Here is a 25,050-nt window from a genome sequence, read left to right as displayed (position 1 = left end):
ACCCCATCACCTTTTCCCTCGGGCGTTTCTCGAACTGTTGGTTGGGGACTTCCGTGAACGTAGTTTTCGGGGTCAGTTGGCAGGTTGACGTCGATAGAAACCTGTGAATTAGCGTTGATCGGATCGGTAACTAAGACTCCATTGGGATCAGCAGGGGGAACCTCATTGCTAGTCACCATATTGTTGTTTTCGCCAGGATAGCTAGACTCAGCCTCAACGTTCAAGTGAGCAGACTGAGAATTTGACATTTTTAAGTTGTCCTGAAATTGAGACCTTAAAGAACAAGCATAAAATAGAGTGTGTTATGGATATTTGTATCAAACCACCACTATTATCCTTAGCCCCACGGTGGGCGCCAAACTGTTTACCCTTAAAATGGATAACAATTGAATGTATGTGTTATGTGGATTGATTCAATACAAATAATCAAGAATGTTAGATAAATGAGTTAAATATATAATGAATAACCAAACCAATTGTGATGTTACGGCCGGGCTCGGATTTGGGCTGAACAGTAATTTTGCCCTCGATCGGACCCTTGGTTCGAAGCCAAATGTATATGAAGAATAACAATAAAATAAGAACTTTTCAATAGCTAGAAAGCAGAAAAATGAATTTCTATTGCCTTGGTTTGCATGTTACTATGTATTTTATCAAAGAAAAAACTTTTCCTTTATATAGTATGAGAGTTTCACCCCTAGTATAATTCTAAAAAAGGTAAAAATCCTCCTCTCTCGTTAATTACTGATCTGTAACCGTCATCGAGCGAGATCTGCACAGTGATATCCGGTTGGTTTCGGATATCACGACCCTCTATCTGTCGCCTACAACCGTTCACGCGCTTCCCGAAGTCTCATAACTCATCTCGCATCCGGGGTGCGTCATTTTATGAAGTCCGATGGAGAGCACTCCGTTCGGGCCTTGGTACAAGAAGTTCCTAGCTTCGATTTCAATCCCATGTATTCATACCCTTGCTTCGTTTGACCCACCGAAAAATCGAGGTGTGTGTTAGCCCCGATTTTACCCTTATATAGGTATACAAGATTAGGGTGCATCATTTTATAGATATCAAGTGATGATTTCATCGTGGATAGTAAAAGTACAGAATATACTATTTTCGGAGTTCGGAACCAAAGTATGTTTTGTTTGGACTCAAAGTACAAAAATAGGTGAAAAAACTAACTGATGACCAATTTATATATAACGCATGGGTTGAATGCGCTATACCTTAAGGTATAACGCATGCAACCTATGCGCTATATTTAAATTTTAAAATGGCGGTCAAAATATGAGTATAGCGCATATACGGGATACGCTATACCTGAAGTTGAAAAGACAGGTAGGTATAGCGTATCGCATATATGCGCTATACTTATATTAAAAATGGCCCATCCATCTTCCTCGTGACAAAATGCCATCAAAGCGGTCCTCCCTCCCCCTCTCCCTCACCCATTGTTTATGCAAAAATCTCCATTGGAGCCCACCCGTCTCCCAAAAATCGTGTCCCCTCCGTATTTTAGGGAGCTAACACCGAATCCAAGGCGTTGTCGCGTAATAAATCTCTTCTATTGCTCGTTTCGGTGGTCAAATCATCAATTTTTCACAATTCAAAAAACTTTAAATTGAGGTATTCCGACTTACTTTTTGGTAAAACTCATGTATATAAAGTACTAATTAGTTATTTTTACTATGTTGTATGCTTTTTGTGATCATTTTGTAATATAATTATTTTTTAGTTTTTTATCCGGATTAGTTTATTTATGTGCTAAAAATTATAAAAATTATATATTGTTATTTTATTAAATAATTAGTGTTATATGTGATTTTAGTATTGTACGTATAATAATATGTGACTTTATTATTGTTTAGTACCTTTTAGTGTTATGTTGTGCCTTCAATTGATCTCCGAACCGCTCAAATCCCAATCCATATGGTAAAAATCACCTCAAAAATCGCTTCAATCCGAGGTTCATAGCTCCAAATATGTTAAAAATGGCCGAAATATCGAAATATAGCTACTGCCCAGGTATTTACTCTTCGCGATCGCGAAAAATATTTCGCGATCGCGAAGCATAAATTCAGCCCCAAAATTGCTCTTCGCAATCGCAGAAAATCATTTGCGATCGCGAAGAACAAACTCCCCAACCCTTCCAGACAACCTCTAGTATAATGGTCATAACCTTTTGTACAAAATTCCAAATGATGAATAGTTTAACTTTCTAAAAACTAGACTCCAAGGACTATAACTTTAATGTTTCTTAGCTCTGAATTCCTTATAGATTTCAAGATATAAGTTTCCAAAGTCAGCCCTATGCAACAGAGATTTTCAAACTCTTCCCGGACAGCCTGTAGTGTATCCACCATACCTTTTTTTAAACACCTCCAAATGACAAATAGTTTATTTTTCTGAAAACTAGACACAATAGGCTACAACTTTTATTTTTGGATCATCTCTAAATTCTTTATAGATTGCGAGATATGAGCTTCCAAAGTCGGGTCAGTACGATAGGAGTTTCCACTACGCGATCGCGATTCACAGTGTCGAAACAGCAAAATTGCTCTTCGCGATCGCGACCGTTTGTCCGCGATAGCAATGCATACCTTTGTGGCAAAAAATCAGCAACTAAAAATGGCATAAAAATGATCCAAAACTACCTGAAACTCACCCGAGCCACTCGGTACCCCGTCCAAGTATATCAACAAGTCTCAAAACATATTACGGACTTAGTCGAAATCTCAAATCACATCAAACAACGCTAAAACCACGAATCATACCCCAATTCAAGTTTAATGAAACTAAGAAATTTTAACTTCTACATTCGATGCCGAAACCTATCAAATCAAGTCCGATTGACCTCAAATTTTGCACACAAGTCATAAATGATATAACAGACCTATGAAAATTTTCAGAACTGGATTCCAACCCCGATATCAAAAAGCCAACTCCCCGGTCAAACTTCCAACTTAAACTTCCTATTTTCGCCATTTCAAGCCCAATTCCACTATAGACTTTCAAATAATTTTTCGGACACGCTCCTAAGTCCAAAATCACCATACGGAGCTATCAGAACCGATAAAACTCCATTCCGGAGTCGTCTTCACAAAGTTCTGACTACGGTAAAAATTCAAAGATTTAAGCTTCCGTTTTAGGGACTAAGTGTCCCAAATCACTTCGGATCATTCGGTAACTTAATTCAACCACGCACGCAAGTCAATACACATAATACGAAACTGCGCAGGGCCTTATGCCGCCGAACGAGACTTAAATTCTCAAAACAATCGACTGGGTCGTTACAAAAAGTCATGTGGCATTTTGTGCTTCGTGCGTTTTGTCATGTCATTGTGCGTCCAGTTCACGCGGCTGAACTTACTTAAGCATATTATATGAGGTATTTAATAGACACATTATTATTGGAGTTGGAGTGATCAATATGTATTGACTTAAGTTGAGATGTTAAAATGGAAGTTGGAGCCAAGTTTAAGGGTCGTATAGGTATTTGGCCTTGAAAAAAACAATATAACTTCTCAAATTTTAAGATCACATAAAATGGTACATAGGAGGCTCCTGTTCATCATGTCACCTTGAGGATCCACGTATGCACATTCTAGCCACCCAAAACGAAAGCTGGGCTATTTCCACTTTAGAACGCAGTAAACCACTTGCCCCTATTTTATCCAAAAAATTCCCGCCAGGTCATGTGTCTATTTTTTTAGAATGTATAGAGTTGCACTTTGATGTAATTTGGGAATAAGATGTTAAGCAAGCGCTTGGACATAAAAATTAAAATTTTTGAAAAAAATTATATTCGGAACTAAGTTGAAACATAATATTTAGAATTTGAAATTATGTTTGGTCATGCATTTCAATTTTGTGAGTGGGAAAAAAAATACTGAAAATTTTGAAAATTTAGTTTTTGAAAAATTCGTTTTCGAAATATTTTTAAAAAACTTGCAAAATTTCATGGACATACACAGTTTAGAAAAAAAAATTCAAAGAACGGGTCCTGAGTCCGGTATATTATTAACTGTTTTGGTACTTTTGAACTTAATTTTTAAGAAATAATCAAAAGGATAATGGTAAATCGAATCCTAATAATATTAATTTTTTGATACGTAAATGAGGTGTCACTATTACCCAATTATTAGCAAGAACTCCTTAATTTCCAATTAATTTACTGATAATTTAATTTTCGTGATGCATGTTACAAGATAATCTCTCTTAATTCTCATGATAATATTAATATTTTAAAAATTAAATAATATCCGTAGAATATTTCAAAAAAAAAAATATTAACATTGTTACTTATAAAAAATACAATTTATTTCACTTCAATGTAATTTCTAGTATATAAAAGATATCTTTCCAAAATATCTATAAAGTTAATTTGTGAATTTAAATCGACAATTAGATATTTTATTTTTACTTGAACATAATCATTGTGGAGGTTTGTGAAAAAATATAGTATTGTGGAGGGAGGGAATATTATCCCATTATTATAATTGGTACGCCAACTTAATCTAACTACGTGTCCGTGTACCATTGGACACCATTTATACATTATTGGAGCGCGGAGCATCTAATTCTGCCTCGCTAGTGAAGTTGTGGACCGAACCTTCTTTACTCTTTTAGCGATAACTCAAGTTTCCATTGGGGGAACTGTCAAAGCATTCAGCGATGGCAGCAATGGCTTCCACCACCTCAACTTCAAGGGTTCCTTATCCTTTGCCATTATCTCCGGCTCGTTGTTCACTTATATCCTCCGTTAATACAACGTGCTCATTCACTTCTTCTTCTTCTTTGGTTTGCAAGAAGCTCTGGTTATCTAACGGAACTCGAGGGAAGCCAGGATTTAGAACTTCTTCTTCTTCTTCGACGACGACGTTGAGGATAAGGTGTGGTGGCTTAAGGGAGATAAAGGAGGACGAGTTCTCCGACGTCGTTTTGAAGTCTGATCGTCCCGTCCTTGTGGAGTTCGTTGCCACTTGGTGTGGGCCCTGCCGCTTGATTGGTCCTGCTATGGAATCCGTTGCTGAGGTTCTTCTTATTCGTTTTTACCTCTTTATTTATGTAGTGTTATTGGAATTATATTGCATTAAAGCTTCAATTTCCCCCTTGTCAATTTCTTTCTTCACTGAGCCTGTTAAACTGATAAATGTGTGTTTGGTATGATGGAAAATATTAATTTTTGGCTCAAAAATCATTTGTGGTACTTTCTTAACTTGAATTGTTGAAATGTTTTGTTCAAGACGAAATATGGAAAATTATTAAGTGCTCCCTCGGTTCCAATTTATGTGATGCACTTTGACGGAGCATAGAGTTTAAGAAAGAAATTAAACTTTTGAAACTTGTGTTCTAAAACAAGTCATAGATATTTATGTGACTATAAACCATCTCATTAAGGATAAATGGAGAGTATAAAGTGAAATTGTTTCGAAATATAGAAAGATATCACTCTTTTTCGACAGACTAAAAACGAAAATGCATCACATTAATTGGTGCGGGGGGAAGTATTATATATGATGATGATGGTGTCTGGGCTAGCTTGCACGTACCTCGACTATTCTACTGTGTATATGCTACCTCACACTAGAACAAGTACCGTTAACTCTGTCCACCAAGGCTTATACTAATGGGAAAAAATTACCGTAGTGTTTTTTTTTTTACTGTGTTGGGTTTTGAACCTAAGACCTCCTCATGGTTCTCCTCCTACTTCATTGAACACTGGACCACACCCTTGGATGCGAAATATAAAAATTTATCTCCCAGGAAAAAACATTTTTCACAGAAAATCCTCCACCAAACAGTCTCATGAGTAGTAGGTCACATGTATAAATGTGATAGTTGCACATGTATTTTTGTCAAATGCTGAGATGAATTGGATTAAGCGCTATTGGTAAATATTAAGCAAATTCAGCATTCTGCCGCAGCAAACAAATCCTAGGACTTAATTTTAGCCTCAATATTGGACTACTTTGTCTATTAGGGTTTTAAAGGTTTTTAATTTTTAATCTCAAGCATTGAGTACAAGGTATCTGAATCATTTGCTTTGTGCCCTTTCCTTTGATACCTCATGTAGTATAATTCAATGAAATGTTAGATTTTCACTGAAATAACTACTATGATCATGCCCTTTTTCTTGTATCTATAGAGAAGAAACTTGGTTTTATATGTTTTGCTTCCTTACACATTATTACTTGTATCATTTTAGATCATTACCAATACGAAAAGCAAAGATTAAGTCAATCTTTGGCAACTCTTCGTCAATTTGCTAAAGCAAACGAAAAAAGACATTCCAAGCTATGATGTCTCTAGTGCAGCGTCCAAAAGCCTTTAAGCCAGAAAGCACCATGGGACAACTCTGTAGCTTAAAATAGAGCTTCGACATATGTAAGAATTGAGAAATTTTCATGATGGATCCAATGAGTGAGGGCTTCTTTTCATATAAATACTTTAGCATAATGACATTGTAACTTCTCGTGTTGATCTAGAATCATTAAGCAATTCCAGAGGTGAGGTGATTAGGCAGGACATGGCTTTGCTCCAACTTACCGAGGACATGACCCTCGATAGAAAGGTGTGGAGGTCGAAAATTAGGGTGGTGGGTTGATAGACAGTCTAGAGTTTGCCTTGTCTTACTAGTAGTAGTTTTACTAGTCGGGTACCTTCCTATTCCTAGTCCCTTGTTTATATACGGTATGTCAGTATTAGCAGTGAGATTGGCACTAATCTTGTTTCATTTCCTTGGATCTCTGTCATTATCCGTTGTATTATTTGCTTACACTGTCTTATTACATTGTTGTTGCTATTGTTTCTCTATTGCTCCATTTTATTTTTTTTTATTTTTTTTACGTTCTTGAGCCAAGGGTCTTTCGGAAACGGCCTCTCTACCTTCATAGGTAGGGGTAAGGTCTGCGTACACACTACCCTCCTCCCAGACCCCACTTGTGAAATTCCACTGGGTTGTTGTTGTTGTTGTTGCTTTCCCCTGACACTGTGTTTCCTTTTCTCTTAACTGTCAGGAGTATAAAGAAAAGATCACTGTTGTTAAGATAGATCATGATGAAAATCCCAAGCTCATAGAAGAGTTCAAAGTTTATGGATTGCCAACTTTGATTCTCTTCAAAGATGGAAAGGAAGTTCCAGATAGTAAAAGGGAAGGTGCGATAACAAAAGTTAAACTCAAGGAGTATCTTGATGGACTTCTAAAGACAGTTTCTATCGCATAGTATTTGGGCAAAAGTTTAGCGGTCCTGGTATCTTCATCACTTTATGATGGGATGCACTTTTTGTCTGGTCAATGTTAGTATCCTGAAATTGCCTGTAATTTTATTTGCTTCCTTGATTGGCCAAGAGTAGCGGGGATGCATTGTATATTTTAGTTGTCTGTGGGCGATGACCTGTTTTGTATTTGTATATTTGAGCTGTCTATAAGATAAAAATAATTGTGTTTTTCAAAGTTATGTAATTTGGTTTAATTTGAAGAGCATCATCGATTTTATGCCTGTCTTTTTCTGCACATGCTAGAAGCAGTTGACTCTTAACTTCACTTTTTTTTTCCATTTCGTGCTTGTCTTTGGCACTGCAGATATGTATCTTTCCTTTACTCATTAGCATAACTATCAGATGTCAGTGCGAGGAGCGTTTCTCTGGTAAATATTTAGAAAGTTTCAAGTGGCTTTATACATTTTCTCTGTGGATTGATTCTGATTCGCTATGACGGTACCGTGTTAGAAGTTACAGTAATCTGCTGCTCCTTGTTACTCATTCAGAAGCCTTGAGTGCTAGGTCTATACCCCGTTAGAAGTTAATGATCTGTCACTCCTTCTTACTTGCACAATCTATGCAGGCACCAGCAAGCTAGCTTTATACAGTAAAATTGGAGTATTACATCGCATCTGATTACTCTTGTACAAGCTCATTGAGTTTCCAATCACGCTAAGGTAATGTATGCTCAAGGGTATTTTCATGAGTAAACTCGCTGTAACCTTTCTCTGCTTCACTGGTTCACTGTCCGGAAGCTTCATGAGGAAATGAATTTCTTCCAGTGTAACTCGATCTTTGAAGATTACATTCTGTGCTGAGACATGGATTCTAATTATATGGACACATGATTTTTGAGTATGAAAGGACATTTGCAGAAGTGATGCAGATGTTCTGCACACGGGGCAAGTTCATCTTTTATGCCTTTAAGGCACCATACTTAGAGGTACAAATAGCAGTTAACGACCAATCTGTGGATCTGCTTCTTGATATGTCAAAGTTCAACTTAAGAATTGTAGGATCATCCACTTGATTTACCTGCATTTTAAGAAAATGAGGACCATTCAGTTACTTCTGACTGGGGCATGGTATCTTGCAGCTGGCAGCTAATAATACGAAGAAAGTTGGTGATATCGAAGTTATAGTAGTTCTCATCTGTCTATTCTAGGAACTGAGCTTTTGCCAGATGACTCTCAATTTACAACCTTTTGTCACTTCCTCTGTTGTTAAACAGTTTCAGAAGCTGCATTATTTGCAACAATTAAGGGTCAGTTACCACTTCTTGGCATAGTTGGGCTTAACAGGGGACTTTTGTGAACATCGCCCTGAACATGCTCTCTAGAAGTCTGGTTGTCCTTTTCCCCCTAACAATAGTTTTGATATGTCTTTCATCAAAACAGTTTTGATGGAAGTTTAATTTTCTCTCTAGTACTTATCCATTTTGCAATTGATTTTTCCCTTGTTTTCTTCCCCTTTGCCTTGTACAGATCCTATTTTATTACCTGTCTTAGTTGTCCATCCTTGTTGCCTAGAATAAAATGAAGTCAATTATAAAAGAAATTGCCTCAACTAGAAACATCAACTTATCATTAGACTACAAAAGTGGAACACAAAGGTAATATTGTATCCCCTCTTTTAGTATCATTAGAAGGTTGGCCTATTGGTCATCAGCTACGGATTCCTATTTTACTTGAGCCAAGATTCTATTTAAAAAAGCCATGACCTATTCCGCTGCTGCTGATGAAATTATCTTGTGGTCCAGAATCATAGAATTGAGTGCAGTATATCCTTATCCTGGTAATTTGCATATGGATTTTATTCGAAGCTTGAATGGTTTTAGAGAGTTTTGAGGTTTTCCTATTTGGGATTGTGTCAAGTCTAATTCATCCTTACCGCTAAAAAACCACAATAAAAACTATTCTTGTGAGGTGTCAATATTCAGTTGTTCCATAAGCCCTATTCACTCTTTAGATGATACACGAATGACTCTTAATCGGAGCCTATCAGCCCCATCTTCGGAAAAAAGAAAGATATGCAGCTTGTTTGCGGCTTTTAAAAGGATATTTTCTTTCTTCTCTACCTGCTTGTCAATAACCCCTGTCTCTGTGATTCTATGTGGAAATGTGTGGAAATAACTCACGCATCCGATTGGCGAAAAGTTTCAGGACCAACTTCTCGTTTGGATCTATAGGCTTTTACTAAAATGCCACATGAAAAGTGGTGCTGGTGTCAATTGCTTAGGTGCTAGATTGGTAGAGTTGTTGATGTCCTTTGGCAATATTGTTCAACCATTTTGTGGTGTTTCTTTTCTGTAACTATCTGAATGAACAGAATCTATTGATCTCCGATGAAGGCCTGTGGACATCAATTACTTTCTCACTCTAGTGTATGGTTCTTTATGGACTAGCCAAATGAGTGAATGTGAAGGCAATTGGTACCCTTGCTTAATTAGCTAACTGTTGATGCTATGACAGGATAAGTTTGTGCCCAAAGTTTGTGGAGCATCATTTCACAAGCACTTATTGTCAAAGCTGAAGGGTGAGAGGGTCTTTTACAGGACTAGGAGATTTCAGGATACTGGACGAGATGGGGACACTTTACACATTTTGATCATGCAACCATGATCAGTTGAAGAGATTCGATAGAGGACAGTTGTTATTTCAAATGATTTTGTGGTCGAACCTAGACAAGGATTTCTGTTTGGATTTATGGAGATTTTTATGTTGTATGTCTGGTCGGGTCTCTTTGTAACTTTTTTAGTCCAATTCTTAACCTGGTCCCCACTCCCCTTTTCCTCTCTCTCACGTGCCATCTTTGTTTCTATTTTGATGCTTGATCTTGAATTTTTTGTGCGTCACGAACAACTTGATGATCGCCACGGATCAAGATTAGAGATTCAGCTATCATAAACAGAAAGATCACAAATATAGAGGATGACTTTGATTGCTTTTCTTTAGAGCTTCTCTACCGTTCCTTCTGGTGGCTTGATGTCTTTATGTTCGTCCTCATTATATAATCGTAGAATAGAAGAATTGTGATAAAGACAAAGGCATTTGCTTTGATATGATTGGTCTGTTGAAATTACAAACCAATGTGATACGCTTCCATTTGATTGGCCAAAGTGTATCATTTTATATGGTGTTATATTGAAAAGTTGACTTGACTTGGCATGCCATGTAGCTGATGGCATGATCTCATTGCCCACTTTTTTTGATTTGGGGCCTACGTAATTTGATATATCCGTCCGTATTTTACTACTTTTCATATCGTTGTGCACTTTGTTGATAATTTATGAACTCATATCCAGTGATAAAAACTTTGATATTATTGTTTGCGCGCAATTTTGTGGTACATGTAAACATGTTGAGCGGATTGTTTGGGTATTGACACGAGGTCTTTGCCATGCGAGTGTGATTATATTATGTCACGAGGTCTTTGCCGTGCGAGTGTGATTATATTGTGGTACGAGGTCTTTGCCGTGCGAGCACGAGGTCTTTGCCGTGCGAGTGTGATTAATATTGGCACGAGGTCTTTGCCGTGCAAGTGTGATTGGTATTGTGGCACGAGGTCTTTGTCGTGCGAGTGTGACTGATAATATGGGTACGAGGTGCCATATGTGTGTATTTCTATTTAATGGCTTGTTGTTGAAGCTGAATTGTTTCTTGTATTTAATTGTTATCACTTGTTTCGATGAGATTATTGTTATTGTTTTTGTTATACTTTATGTTTCCAGTCTTTGATTTATTGCACAAGTTATTTTGACTAGTGAGTATCATATGACTTGAAGCTCGTCATTACTTCAACGAGGTTAGTATTGATACTTACTAGTTACCGGTCGTGGTGTACTCATACTACACTTCTGTATATTTTTGTGCAGATCTAGGTGTTGGAGGTAGCGGATCTTGGCAGTGAGAGTGTCATTGACCGTGAGGATTCACGGTAGCTGCATTGACCGTTGCAGCCCTTTGGAGTCCTATCCTTATATTGATATTGTCATTCTTATATCCGAACAATATTGTATATTTGAGATATTCATATGTATTCAGTTAGAGCTCGTGACTCTCTACTGCCTAGTTTTGGGGAGTTATGTTGAGTATTGCCACTTTGGCTTGTATTGATTCTATTTACGTTTTTATATTAAACTCTGCTTTATTATATTATTTTTTATTGATTTAAATGATGTTAAGTGATCGGCTTATCTAGTTTTAGAAATTAAGTGTCATCACGACTCTTGTGGTGGGATTTAGGTCGTGACGTTATTCTTACGTTTATAATTATAAAGCTCAAGAAGGTATTTATAAGAATGGATTAGAGTTTGTTCTTTTATTAAGTTGGCTAATAGAATCAGCAATCAACAATTTCTTTTACCACGCTTTTTTCTTTAACTATTATTTTTTATATCTCAAATAATATTTTTAATAAGTAAATTTATGTTTTTTTCTTTAAAAGAAGTTTGCACTTATTGAACTGTTGTACACGCGCATAGAGACTAGTACATCAAAATAAATGATAATCGGTGTATCATCTTCTAGAATAATTATTAGAATAACAAAATATAAATCTACATATTTATTACTCACATAGTATCCATAAATCCATCATTTGCGAACCGAATTGGAGGGGGGCCATGAAAGCATCAAGATTCAACGTTTTTCGCATAAACACCTAGTACATCTTCTTAACCAGACATCGTTCGCTGCTAGACCTTACAAGTTTGAAGGAAAAGAACTGGTGGTGAAAGCCTAGCATTCTAAGTTTTATGAATAATGGTGTGAATAGGGGAGAAGTAGCAAATTTATGTTAAAACTGGCACATATAGTGCATGGGGCGTATGCGCTATATGCCCTTGGATAAAGCTAACAGGCGTTCGGCTGGTCGTTAGCCCAGACACATATAGAGCATATATCCCATGCGCTATATGCAGTTTGGTTCTATATATTTTTTTCATGTTATTTTGATTCTACAAGTTGCATTTTACGTTCCTTTAATTTCAGACTCTGATCTGATCTACAAAGGCGAGAACAGAATCAAAATAACACAAAAAATAATTTGAAGAACCAAAATAGTATGTAAGAAATGAAAACACAAGTACGTATAGGGCAAGTGTTGCATGCACTATGTATGTTTGGAATCATGGACGAGGTTAACGGACGTTGTGAGTGCAGTGATACATAACGCATGTATAACATGCGTTATGCAGTAAGGGGTCGTTTGGTAGCCGGTTAGAGAGAAATTATCCATGTATTAACACTAGGATAACTTTATACATTGTTTGGTTAAAAGAAGGGGGAAAAAATAACTCCACATAGAAGCTAGCATAAATTATACAATGTTTGATTATTTTTTTCCTCTTTTTCACAAAAAAATATAGCATTATTAATACAATGTTTGGTTCATATTTTTTTTTTCCACATAACTAATACATGTATAAGTTATGAGGGAATTTATGTATTATTTATGCAGGATATAAGGTGGAATAACTTATACATGCATTAGGAATACTTGTATTAAAATACAAAATGACAAGAATACTCTTTATTCAAGCTTGTATTTTTTTTGTTTAAAAATATATATTTAAACTATACTAACAATTTTAATAAAATAAAGTAAGCTAATAATAAATAACACTCACATTACATTTATATTACTAATCCCTGCATAACTAATCCATACATAATTAATCCTAACATAACTCAACCCTTGCATAACTTATCCCTACATAACTAATACATGCATAATTAATCACTGTATTACTTATTCCTGCATAACTAATACATGTATAACTAATACCTGCATAACTCTAACCGGCAACCAAACGACTCCTAAGTGTTGTTAAGTAAATTATGAAGCACCTAAAGAACCAAAATATTGGTTGGCTCTTCCGGGGGAGAAATTTAAAAATAACCAGATTTATAAGTGGTAATTGAAAAATAGCCACAGTTTCAAAAATAATCAAAATTTAGCCACTTTTAATGTAAAGATAAATCTGAACGAAAACACTGTTCAAAATCCGAAAAATATTCCAGTATAATATACTGGAGTTCCAGTATAATATACCGGTCCAGGATAATATGTTGGAAGTTCATACACAGATGCACCAATCTCCAGTATATTATGCTGGACCAGTCCGTGTTGCAGCAAAATAGTGACTATTTTTCAATGACTTTGTAAACGTTGACTATTTTTGAATTATCAGTCCGAAAACTGGCTAGCCGGTGCTATTTTTCCGGTTAGGTGGGTGGTAGAATAGTGCCCATGACCTCCGGTGCCTGGGTTTTATTCCTGCCCAACACACACTCCATTATTTTCTTCAGTTTTCACTTTTTACTCAAATCTGTATGTCAATTGGTTGAATGGTTGGTGGTAAGGGAGTCTTGGGCCCTAACGTCGCGAGTTTGACTCCCATCTCCAAGCAAAACTTTTTTTTCGTTTTTCTTTTTCGTTTTCCATTTCTTTTCACTCATATTTCATTAACTAAAATTTTAATAAGGCTATTTTGTTGAGAATCAATTGAAATTTCCAAAAACTTTTTTTTTTCAATTTGCTTATGTAATAAAAAATAATAAAATTATTTAATTTTGAACTCTCTGATGATGTTCATATTTCAGTATGCTTTTTTTCTTTTCTTTTCGCTCATATTTCATTAACTAAAATTTTAATAAGGCTATTTTGTTGAGAATCAATTGAAATTTCCAAAAACTTATTTTTTTCAATTTGCTTATGTTATAAAAGATAATAAAATTATTTAATTTTGAACTCTCTGATGATGTTCATGTTTCAGTATGCTTTTCTTTTTTTTTTTTTTTTTCATTTCTTTTCGCTCATATTTCATTAACTAAAATTTTAATAAAGCTATTTTGTTGAGAATCAATTGAAATTTTCAAAAACTTATTTTTTTTTCAATTTGCTTATGTTATAAAATATAATAAAATTATTTAATTTTGAACTCTCCAATGATGTGTGGAGGTGTGGAGGTCGAGCATTAAGGTTGTAGGTTATGAGGTAGTTAAGTATTTTTCTACTTCGTACCGGGTGAGAGGCTAGTCTGATAGGGTTTGTCTTAGACTGCCAGCAGTTAATGTTGTGTTCGCACTATTCTTCTATTTTTCATAGCACCGGGCCTTCTTTACTGGTTATTGTTATTGCGTTTCATCTATTTTTTGGTTCTTATGATACTATTATTATTTCTATGGTTTCTGTTGATGGTATTGATATATTTTCTCTTTTCCCCTTTTTCGTTTTCTTGAGCCGAAGGTATATTGGAAACTTCTCTACTCCATCCGGGTAGGGGTAAGGTCTGCGCACACACTACCATCCCTAGACCTTGCAACCGCGAAATTTTACTGGATGATTGTTGTTGTTGAACTCTCCAATGATGTTCATATTTAATTATTTAAATTTTTTAATAAAACTAATACAATATTAATAAAGGTGAAATGTGTCGAACAATTATATATGTAGTTGAGTTCTATAGATAGCTAGTGGAGTCCTATTTTCTACTTAAAGTACTATTAATAATTAGAATAGTCATATGGTTTGGCTCTAGATTAATTTTATTACGTTAGAGATCAAAGGCGTTTTCAGTATTTGTATTTTAATTTGAATAATGGAGTATTTAGTGTTTATGCCTATTATCGTAGAAGCTATTCCTTTGAAATTTTTTGGGGCTCAGGTATCCAATTACTAATCCCAAAGATCACGAAAGCTTAAGCAAAAATAAAAAAGCAGGCTGAGGGAAAGTCACTAAATTGAGGGCCTCACCCGCTTGCTCTAATCTCTTTTAGTAGATATGTCTAACAATTCTTTCACAAAGTGGTGATGAAATGCATGACTAATGTAACGTTTGTTATTTACCAAAGTTGACCATCCATTTCAACTGTGTCGCAAAATTCTTCTTTTAAACCAATGTTTTAAAAGAAGCGACCGAGCGAGATTTTAGCTGATATGGGGCTAGACGTAAACCTCAAGACGCTAGACGTAAGCCCATGAAACTTTAATTTTTTATATCGTATAAAATAATATAATAAAAATAAATAGTAAAAGAAAGTAAAATTATATATATATATATATATATATATATATATATATATATATATATATATATATATATATATATATATATATATATATGTATAGAAGTACTTCATTTTATGTGCTAATCAGGATCAACAATTGATTAAAAAGCTAATGGGAAATACTTCATCTAGAAAAAACTAATCAAACTTTGAAAATAAAAAGCGAAAAAGGAATATACAATCAGAAGCGTCGAACCAGAGCAAGCGATGAAGGTTGATGCATTTTGCTTTGTAGTTTGTAAATGATCATTTCCCCTTTACCCGATAGAAGACAAAAAGAGAATAAAAATTAGAGCTAAGAATAAATTCTTCTTTTGACTTTTAAATTTTTTTAACTTTTTAAAATTTAATAACATGCTGATTTTTTATTTTTCGTATTGAATTAAGGACTGTTTAGCAATTTCAATCTTATTTGGAGATGTTTTCTAGGCTTGCGTCCCAAAAGAAAAATTTGCTCAGCGCCAAGACAATTGGGTTTACGTCTTGTGATACTTTGGCTAGCTCCTCCCCTCCCCCATATCGTTCAGGTATGTTTTACTATGCCCTGGCCCGGGACTCGCCCAAAAAACACTTCTAAAACACAAGTAGTCAAACTTGAAGGAATGTACTCATTCTCCATCTCTTTAAACTACCAATCTATCCTGTTAAAAAAAGGAATAACTTGTATCGCTTGATCAATCAATTTTGGTTCAAATATGTATTAGATTAACATTTTTTCATGTTCTAAGAAATATTTATTACTCCATAGAAATATATGGGTGGAAGAATGAACCTTAATCTAAGGAAAAACGTTAAGAAAAAGTAGATATACTAAGATTTTGAATGATATACAGTGTTTTTAAAAATTTTAAGCCAGCCTATTTGGAAGTACCTAGTAGGTTTAGGTTTAGGATTACTCCTTGGGAGTTCATTCACGAAAGACCCTAGAGACCTCTCCTAAACCATTTTGGTTTTGGTTTCAAAGATGATCCATCCCTTGCGGCTATAAAGAGTTTTTGGCCAATATTGTCTCATATCTTTGATGGTAGGTCTATTTTGGTCCCTCAAATATAACTCTGAGCATATTTAGTCCCTTAAGTATGCTAAAGTGGAGCACATTTAGTCTCACTGACACAATGTATTCAAAAACTAACGGTGTTACCCAACTCTGATTCAGGAAGCAAATCTTCTGCTCAGAAGCAAAACGTTTCCTCTCCTTTTATTGGATAACGCAAATTATCACTTTAATTCCTCATTTTTAGATAATATCTTCTAAAATTTTGACCTTGAAAATATCTCCTTCTGTGCCAGTATTCAATGAGAAAATGGCACTGTATAGCCGCTGTAAAAATAATAGCAAAAAAAATGTATAAAATTCTATATATATATATATATATATATATATATATATATATATATACATACATACATTTTGAATGTTAATAGACAAATTTTATATACTTTTTCCGCTATCACATGTAAATAGTTTCTGGCACGGAATAAAAGTGATAATACAACCTGGTTATTCATTTGCTTCAATAATATGCCTAGAAGTAATCTTGGCAGCTCTATTTTTTTTCAAATTTTAACTTTTTTTTTTGGAAAAATCAACCGAAAATTTTAAATGTATATATATATATACAAATTTTATACATTTCTGCCTATTATTTTTGCAGCGGCTATACAGTGTCATTTTCTCATTGAAAACTGGCACAGAAGGGGATATTTTCAAGGTCAAAATTTTAGAAGACATTATCTAAAAATGAGAAATTAAAGTGATAATTTGCGTTATCCAATAAAAGGAGAGGAACCATTTTGCTTTAGAGCAGAAGATTTGCTTCATGAATCAGAGTTGGGTAACACCGTTAGTTTTTGAACATATTGTGTCGGTGACACTAAATGTGCTCCACTTTAGCAGATTTAAGGGATTAAATATACTCAGAGTTATATTTGAGGGACCAAAATAGACCCACCCTACAATATTGGCCAAAAACTCCAGCAATAAATATACCATTTACGTAGAAGAAGAAATCATCAAATAGTACAAACCTTGATCTTTCTTTCTTATCTTTCTTTCAATCATATTTGAACAAACCCAAAGAAAGAACAAAAAAAAGAGTAGAGTGTGTGTGTGTGAGAATCAACAATGGACGTGGAAAGTGGAGATAATGAATTAACAGAATATGCATTCAAGGATAAAGAAGTACCACCGTGGGAGAAGCAAATAACGTTGAGGTCAATGGTGACTGGCTTGATCGTTGATCCTGAGCGTTGTGTTCAACTTCATTGTTTGCAAACTGAATCTGACGACTGGTGTTAACGTGGCCGCGGGGATCTTGGGGCTCGCCATGATTAGGTCATGGACGGCTGTTATTGAGAAGTTTGGAAAATTGAAGCAGCCTTTTACAAGGCATTGCTTTTAGCAGCGGAACAGCAAGTTATATGTTGGGAATGAGTCCATTCATAGCAGCTCAGGCTGATGCAGGAAATACCCCAAATAATACTAAGAAGCTTGATATTAGTTGGATGCTTCCCTTTTGTAATATGCACAAATTTTCATGACATTTGCCATGACATAATATCCATTATAACAAATTTGTGTCTCATGACATTTGCCATGACATAATATCCATTATTAGATCAATGATTTCTTGCTATAAATAGAGGAGTTTCTCCTCATTTGTAAGCACACCAATTCAAGAGCTTTTCACTCTTGTCTTTCTTTCTCCTCCTTTATTTCATTATAGAGTATTTTGTAAGAGAGTGAGTGTTGGGAAACACTTGTGTGAACCCTTTCTTTGGAGTGATCTTGTGAAGTTATTCTCTTGGGGTATTTGGGATTAATTAGAGTATTTACTCTAATTTTATACTCTTTTTTGTACTCTTGTTGGTATAGTGAAATTTCTCCTCTCCGCTTGTGGACATAGGTCACCTTGACCGAACCACGTTAAATTTGTGTCTTCTTTATATTCTTTAATTGCCATTATTATCAACTTCCATTGTCTTTGTTATTGTCATTATACCGTTGTTTGGCTAAATTCCACACTACCCGGGTTTCCGATCCTAACAAATTGGTATCAAAGCCAGATCTAACCGGGTTAGTTTAAATAGCCAAAATGACTCTAACAAAGTCTTATGTTGAGAAATTTGACCGAAGTGCAAACTTCGGAATGTGGCAATTAAAGATGGAAGTTATCCTAATTTAGGATGTCTTAGATTTGGCACTACAAGGAAAGGAGAAGATGCCGGATAAAATGACAGACGAGGAGTTTATCGTCATAGACAAAAAGGGAAAAGCAGGTATTATTTTAAATCTTTCAAATGAGGTTTTGCGTGAAGTTGCAGCAGAAAGCTCAGCCAAAGGTATATGGGAAAAGCTTAAAACCTATATATGAAAAGAATAGTAGAAAACAGGCTTTACCTAAAGCAAAAACTCTATACTTTTCGTATGGCTGAAGGTACCTCTATACTTACTCATCTTGATACTTTTGATTCTCTTCTTATCGATTTAAGTAACATAGATGCTGAAATCAAAGATGAGGATCAAGCTGTGTTATTGCTTGTTTCCTTACCCCTGTCGTTTAAACATATAAGAGATACTATGCTTTATGGAAAGGATAATATCTCTTATAAAGATATCAAATCTATTTTGAAATCAAAAGAACAAATAGATAGAGATATTACTGGAAAAACTATTGGGAACCAAGGGGAAGGCTTATTCATAAGAGGTAGATCCAATAAGAAAGATTCAAGTAGTGAGAAACCTAAATCAAGGTCAAAATCCAGATACATAAATGTCATGTACAAATATTGTCATAAGAAATGCCACATTATTTCTGAATGCTTTAAATTGAAAAACAAAGAAAAATATACAGAAAAGAAAAATGAGCACAAAAATATGGCACTGCAGACGCAAGTGTAGCTGCTGATGAGACTAAGGGAACTATTTTTTTAGCAACTAATAATAGTTTCAAATCTAACAATGAGTGGATTTTAGATTCGGGTTGTTCTTATCATATGTGTCCCAGTCAGGATTTATTTACCACATATGAATCTAGTGGAGGTGGAATTATCTTGATGGGCAATAATGCTGCCTGTAAAGTTATTGAAAAAGGTACAGTCTGAATCAAAATGCACGATGGTGTGGTGAGAACTCTCACCGATGTTAGACATGTTCCTGACTTGAAGAAAAATTGCATCTCTTTGGGCACTCTAGAATCTCTTGGGTGCAAGTACACAGGTGAATGTGGAGTTCTGAAAATTTCTCATGGTGCTCTTATGATCATGAAAGCACGCAGATCTGTTGTATACTCTTTTGGGATCTACTGTTACAGGTGCTGCTGCAGTTTCAATATCAGATAAATCAGATTTTGACATCACCAAATTGTGGCATATGCGATTGGGGCATATGAGTGAAAAAGGTCTTTCCATCCTCAGCAAAAGAGGTCTCTTATGTGGCCAAAGTACCGAAAATATGGAGTTCTGTGAACATTATATGTTCGGAAAGTAGAAAAGAGTCAGCTTCAAATCTCCAGCGATTCATAGAACAAAAGGTACTTTGAATTATATTCATTCAGATCTTTGGGGTCCTTCACGTACCCCATCAAAAGGTGGTGCCAGGTATATGTTAACTTTCATTGATGATTATTCAAGGAAAGTTTGGGTTTATTTTCTGAAAAATAAAAGTGACATTTTCTTAAATTTCAAACAATGGAAAATTTTGATTGAGAAGCAAACAGAAAAACAGGTTAAGCGGCTTAGAACGGATAATGACTTGGAATTTTGTAATGATGAATTAAACGAATTTTGCAAGAATGAAGGAATTGCTCGACATCGTACTGTGAGAATGACACCTCATCAAAATGGTGTGGCAGAAAGGATGAATAGAACTCAATAGGAAAGGGCTCGTTGCATGATTTCAAATGCTGGGTTGACAAATGCCTTTTGGGCAGAAGCTATCTCTACAGCTTGTTATATTGTCAACCGAGCTCCTTCTGCAACTTTGAACTTTAAGACTCCAGAGAAAGTGCGGTCAGGTACTCCTGCTAATTATTTAGATTTAAAGATATTTGGTTGCCATGCATACATGCATGTAAATGATAGAAAATTAGAGCCAAGGGCTAAAAAGTGCATTTTTCTTGGGTATGCATCTGGGGTGAAAGGATACCGACTATGGTATCTTGATCCCATGACACCAAAATTTATAATTAGCAGAGATGTAACCTTTGATGAATCCTCTATGTTACATTCTAGAAAAGAGTCTTCTAGTTCTTGTGATATAGATAAAGGAAAGTGTACACAGAACCAGGTGGAGATTGAGATTGGCATTCCTTCTGAGCCAAGCTCATCAACTTTGGAGCAAAATACAGTTGAAACTCTTGAAGTTGAGACAGAAGTTGAAATTCCTGAAGTTGAGACTCCTGAAGTTGAACCAGAAGAAGAGGAGTATTCTATAGCCAAACATAGACCAAGAATAGAAGGTAAACAACCATTAAGTTTTGGAGATTATGTTGCATTTGTATTTTCAGTTGCACAGAAAACTGAAAAAATTAGAGAACCATCAAAATATTCAGAAGCAGTTTCTGGTACTGACTCAACCAAATGGCTGACTGCAATGAATGAAGAAATTGAGTATCTCCACAAAAATGGTACTTGGTCTCTTGTGAAGTCGCCATCAGGAAAAAGAATTGTTGGTTGCAAATGGGTCTTCAAGAAAAAGGATGGCATGATATTTTCTCACCTGTTGTTAAACATAACTCTATTCGTGTCTTGTTTGTCTTCGTTGCCATGTATGATTTGGAATTAGAACAACTTGATGTTAAGACAACTTTCTTACATGGTGAACTTGAGGAACAAATATACATCCATCAACCCGAAGGATTTGAAATTTAAGGAAAAGAAGATCATGTTTGCTTGTTGAAGAAATCCTTGTACGGATTAAAGAAGTCTCCAAGACAATGGTATAAAAGGTTTGATTCCCTTATGTTGGGTCATGGTTATTCGAGGAGCATGTATGATAGTTGTGTTTACTTCCGGAAGTTAAATGATGGTTCGTTTGTATATCTATTATTATATGTTGATGACATGCTCATTGCTGCTAAGGATTTAACAGAAATTCACAATTTGAAAAGTTAGTTGAAAAGTGAATTTGAGATAAAAGATTTGGGAGCAGCTAAGAAAATCCTTGGCATGGAGATCAAAAGAGATCGAAAAGCCAACAAGCTATTCCTGACCCAGAAGAAGTACTTGGAAAAAGTCTTGGAGAGGTTTGGTATAAAAGATGCTAAACCTGTTAGTACCCCTCTTGCTGCTCAGTTTAAGTTATCAGCTGCTCAGTCCCTGCAGTCAGAGGAAGAAGAGAGGTACATGGCACATGTTCCTTATTCCAGCACAGTCGGCAGTATTATGTATGTAATAGTTTGTACACGTCCAGACATTTCACAAGCAGTGAGCTTGGTAAGCCGGTATATGGCTTGCCCTGGTAAAACACATTGGCATGCTGTGAAATGGATTCTCAGATACTTGCGAGGTACTTCAAGCACATGTTTGGAGTTTGGGAGAAATACTAACACTTTGGTTGGTTTTGTAGACTCAGATTATGCAGGTGATCTTGACAAAAGAAGATCACTGACATGCTATGTATTTTGCATCGGTGGTTGCGCTATTAGTTGGAAAGCTACATTACAATATGTAGTAGCTTTATCTACTACCGAAGCAAAATATATGGCAGTGACCGAGGCGATCAAAGAATGCGGAACTCAGTTTATACCAAAGTGGTATTACCATTTTCTGTGATAGTCAAAGTGCCATTCACTTGACTAAAGATCAAATGTATCATGAGAGGACGGAGCACATTAATATAAAGTATCATTTCATCCGAGAAACCATTGCCGAAAGAAAAGTCTCTGTTCAGAAGATCAACACTAGAGACAATCGTGTTGACATGTTCACAAAACCTCTTCCAGTGTCCAAGTTCAAGCTTTGCCTGAACTTGATTGGCATTTATGAAGAATGATTTTGCCCATTGGGATTTTTGCGGAGAAGATGGAGCAAATTTACTATATATAAGCTGAAATTAGGCCAATGTGGAGATTTGTAATATGGCCAAATTTTCATGACATTTGTCATGACATAATATCCATTATAACAAATTTGTGGTTCATGACATTTGCCATGACATAATATCCATTATAACAAATTTGTGGATCATGACATTTGCCATGACATAATATCCATTATAATTTGCCATGACATAATATCCATTATTAGATCAATGATTTCTTGCTATAAATAGAGGAGTTTCTCCTCATTTGTAAGCACACCAATTCAAGAGCTTTTCACTCTTGTCTTTCTTTCTCCTCTTTTATTTCATTATAGAGTATTTTGTAAGAGAGTGAGTGTTGGGAAATACTTGTGTGAACCCTTTCTTTGGAGTGATCTTGTGAGGTTATTATCTTGGGGTATTTGGGATTAATTAGAGTATTTACTCTAATTTTGTACTCTTTTTTTGTACTCTTGTTGGTATAGTGAAATTGCTCCTCTCCGGTTGTGGACGTAGGTCACCTTGACCGAACCACGTTAAATTTGTGTCTTCTTTATATTCTTTAATTGCCGTTATTATCAACTTTCATTGTCTTTGTTATTGTCATTATACCGTTGTTTGGCTAAATTCCGCACTACCCGGGTTCCCGATCCTAACACCTTTCTTCTTGTTGTCAGCTTTGCTTGTCTCTTCTCAATTGTGGCACTAAGAAAGTTGATGATTATCAAGTACAAGTTGACATATCCGAGTGGAACTGCAACTGCATACCTTATCAACTGTTTCCACACTCCTAAAGGAGCAAAGCTGGCAAAGAAACAAGTTGGTTCCTTGTTCAAATCCTTTGGCTTCAGCTTTATATTTGGGGCTGTTCAGTGGATATTTGCACGTGAAGATGGCTGCGGATTTGGTAGCTTGCCTACATTTGGTTTCAAAGCCTATGCCAAGAGGTTCTATTTTGATTTCTCCTCAACATATGTTGGAGTTGGTATGCTCTGCCCCTACATGGTCAATGTTTCGTTGCTAATTGGTGCCATTATATCATGGGCTATTATGTGGCCAATGATTGAGCCAAAGAAAGGCGAGTGGTACTCTGACCACTTATCTGCGTCAAGTCTTCATGGTATCCAAGGATATAGGGTATTTATTGCAATTTCCATGATGCTTGGAGATGGTCTATTCCATTTTACTTACATGGTTGTGGTCACAGCCTTAAATTTCAAAAAGAGGAAATTATCAGGAGAGGAAGATTATTCAGGTGAAGAGTCCTCAGAAGACCATGACACGAAGAGACAAAACGAGTACTTCTTGAAAGACCAGATCCCCATCTGGGAAGCCATTGGCGGATACGTTGGTATTGCAGTCATATCTATCATTGTGGTGCCAATTATCTTCCACTCACTGAAATGGTATCACATTCTGGTTGCCTATGTAATTGCTCCAGTTTTGGCCTTCTGCAATTCTTATGGAAGTGGCCTCACTGATTGGTCCTTGGCCTCAAATTACGGAAAAATTGCAATCCTTATATTTAGTTATTGGGTTGGTTTGCAAAACGGTGGAGTGATTTCTGGCCCTGCTTCATGTGGATTGGTGATGAGCATACTCGACACAACTGCTGCCTTGATGGGAGATTTCAAGACTGGTTACTTAACGCTTACATCGCCGCGTTCCATGTTCTTTAGCCAAGTCATTGGAACTGCCATGGGCTGTGTGATAACACCACTAGTCTTCTGGATTTCCACAGTGCCTATAAATTGGGTGATCCAGAAGGTTCATACCCTGCATCATATGCATTGATATATCATGGAATCGCGCTACTTGGCGTGGAAGGTTTTGGAAGTCTTCCCAAGCATTGCCTCAGGCTCTCTATTTGGTTCTTTGTGGCTGCTATTGTGATCAATATACTGACTCAGCTGCTGAAAAAATTCGAGACCAAGTATAGGATTTATCGGTTTGTCCCAAGTCCAATGTGCATGGCTATACCATTTTACCTTGGAGGGTACTTTGCCATTGACATGTGTATAGGGTCATTGATTCTATTCATTTGGGAAATGGTGAACAAGCAGCTAGCTAAAGATTTTGGACCTGCAATGGCTTCTGGTCGCATATGTGGTGAATCCTTGTGGGGAATTCCAGCATCTGTTCTTGCTCTAGCTGGTGTCAAAGCTCCATTTTGCATGAAAATTCATCACTGATTTTAGTCCCACATTCCTCCTCCTGATCATATAATCGTTGTACAAATTAAGCTTTTTTATCTCCCTTTGTCTAAGTTTTGATTCTTTTGGTTATTTTAGTCTTCTTAGCGTAGCATGTTTTTAAGTTGTCTATTTATTGTAGTAGTAGAATTAATATAAGTTGTGTTTCTGTACTTGTCATTTTTGAAAATTTTGACGTATTTTGCGTGTTTCAAATTTCGTTGGCACCAACTACTAATGGATTATGATTTTAGTTAAACGTCAATGTATTGTGTAGTTTCTTTCTTGTTTTAATTAAGATTTTCCTCCTGCAAAAAATGATCAGTGGTCTGGTTTTTAGCCATGCTGGTGACCATCAGAGAGTCTGATTCTAGTACTATTATATTGTTTTGACCATTGTTGACACACCAGTCAAATGCCTATTAAAGCTGGTCTTGCTTCTACTTCACTATAATACTGTTGTTACTGTACAGGGCAAGCAAATGCCATAATAAGATTAAT

The 25,050-nt window shown here is 35.8% G+C and overlaps 1 protein-coding gene, 1 long non-coding RNA gene and 1 pseudogene across 7 annotated transcripts; 2 read left to right on the top strand and 1 right to left on the bottom strand.

Moving 5' to 3' along the window:
* Positions 1 to 4,588: 4,588 nt before the first annotated feature.
* On the top strand, positions 4,589 to 11,440 carry LOC104121240 (thioredoxin X, chloroplastic). 6 transcript variants are annotated; one of them, XM_018766552.3, is made up of 4 exons: positions 4,589 to 5,035; positions 7,587 to 7,650; positions 7,848 to 7,941; positions 11,139 to 11,440. In XM_018766552.3, the coding sequence occupies exons 1-3, from the start codon at positions 4,676 to 4,678 to the stop codon at positions 7,898 to 7,900; spliced, it is 477 nt and encodes a 158-aa protein (XP_018622068.1). In that variant the 5' UTR covers positions 4,589 to 4,675; the 3' UTR covers positions 7,901 to 7,941; positions 11,139 to 11,440. The 6 variants fall into 6 exon arrangements, with proteins under 6 accessions (XP_018622068.1, XP_018622069.1, XP_018622067.1 ...); XM_018766553.3 differs by lacking the exon at positions 11,139 to 11,440 and adding an exon at positions 9,736 to 10,060; XM_018766551.3 differs by lacking the exon at positions 11,139 to 11,440 and having other exon boundaries at positions 7,848 to 8,549.
* Positions 7,643 to 15,787, bottom strand: LOC108942983 (uncharacterized). Its single transcript, XR_011411848.1, has 2 exons — positions 15,516 to 15,787; positions 7,643 to 8,019 (listed from the first exon to the last, which is right to left on the bottom strand). It is a non-coding gene; the product is annotated as an uncharacterized lncRNA (long non-coding RNA).
* Positions 15,788 to 17,461: 1,674 nt separating this feature from the next.
* Positions 17,462 to 24,726, top strand: LOC104107895 (probable metal-nicotianamine transporter YSL7; annotated as a pseudogene).
* Positions 24,727 to 25,050: the final 324 nt, after the last annotated feature.

The sequence above is a fragment of the Nicotiana tomentosiformis genome, chromosome 11 (genome assembly GCF_000390325.3).
Source record: "Nicotiana tomentosiformis chromosome 11, ASM39032v3, whole genome shotgun sequence".
Taxonomy (NCBI): Eukaryota; Viridiplantae; Streptophyta; class Magnoliopsida; order Solanales; family Solanaceae; genus Nicotiana; species Nicotiana tomentosiformis.
Note: the sequence above shows the minus strand (reverse complement) of the source record. Positions and strands in the feature narration are given on the sequence as shown.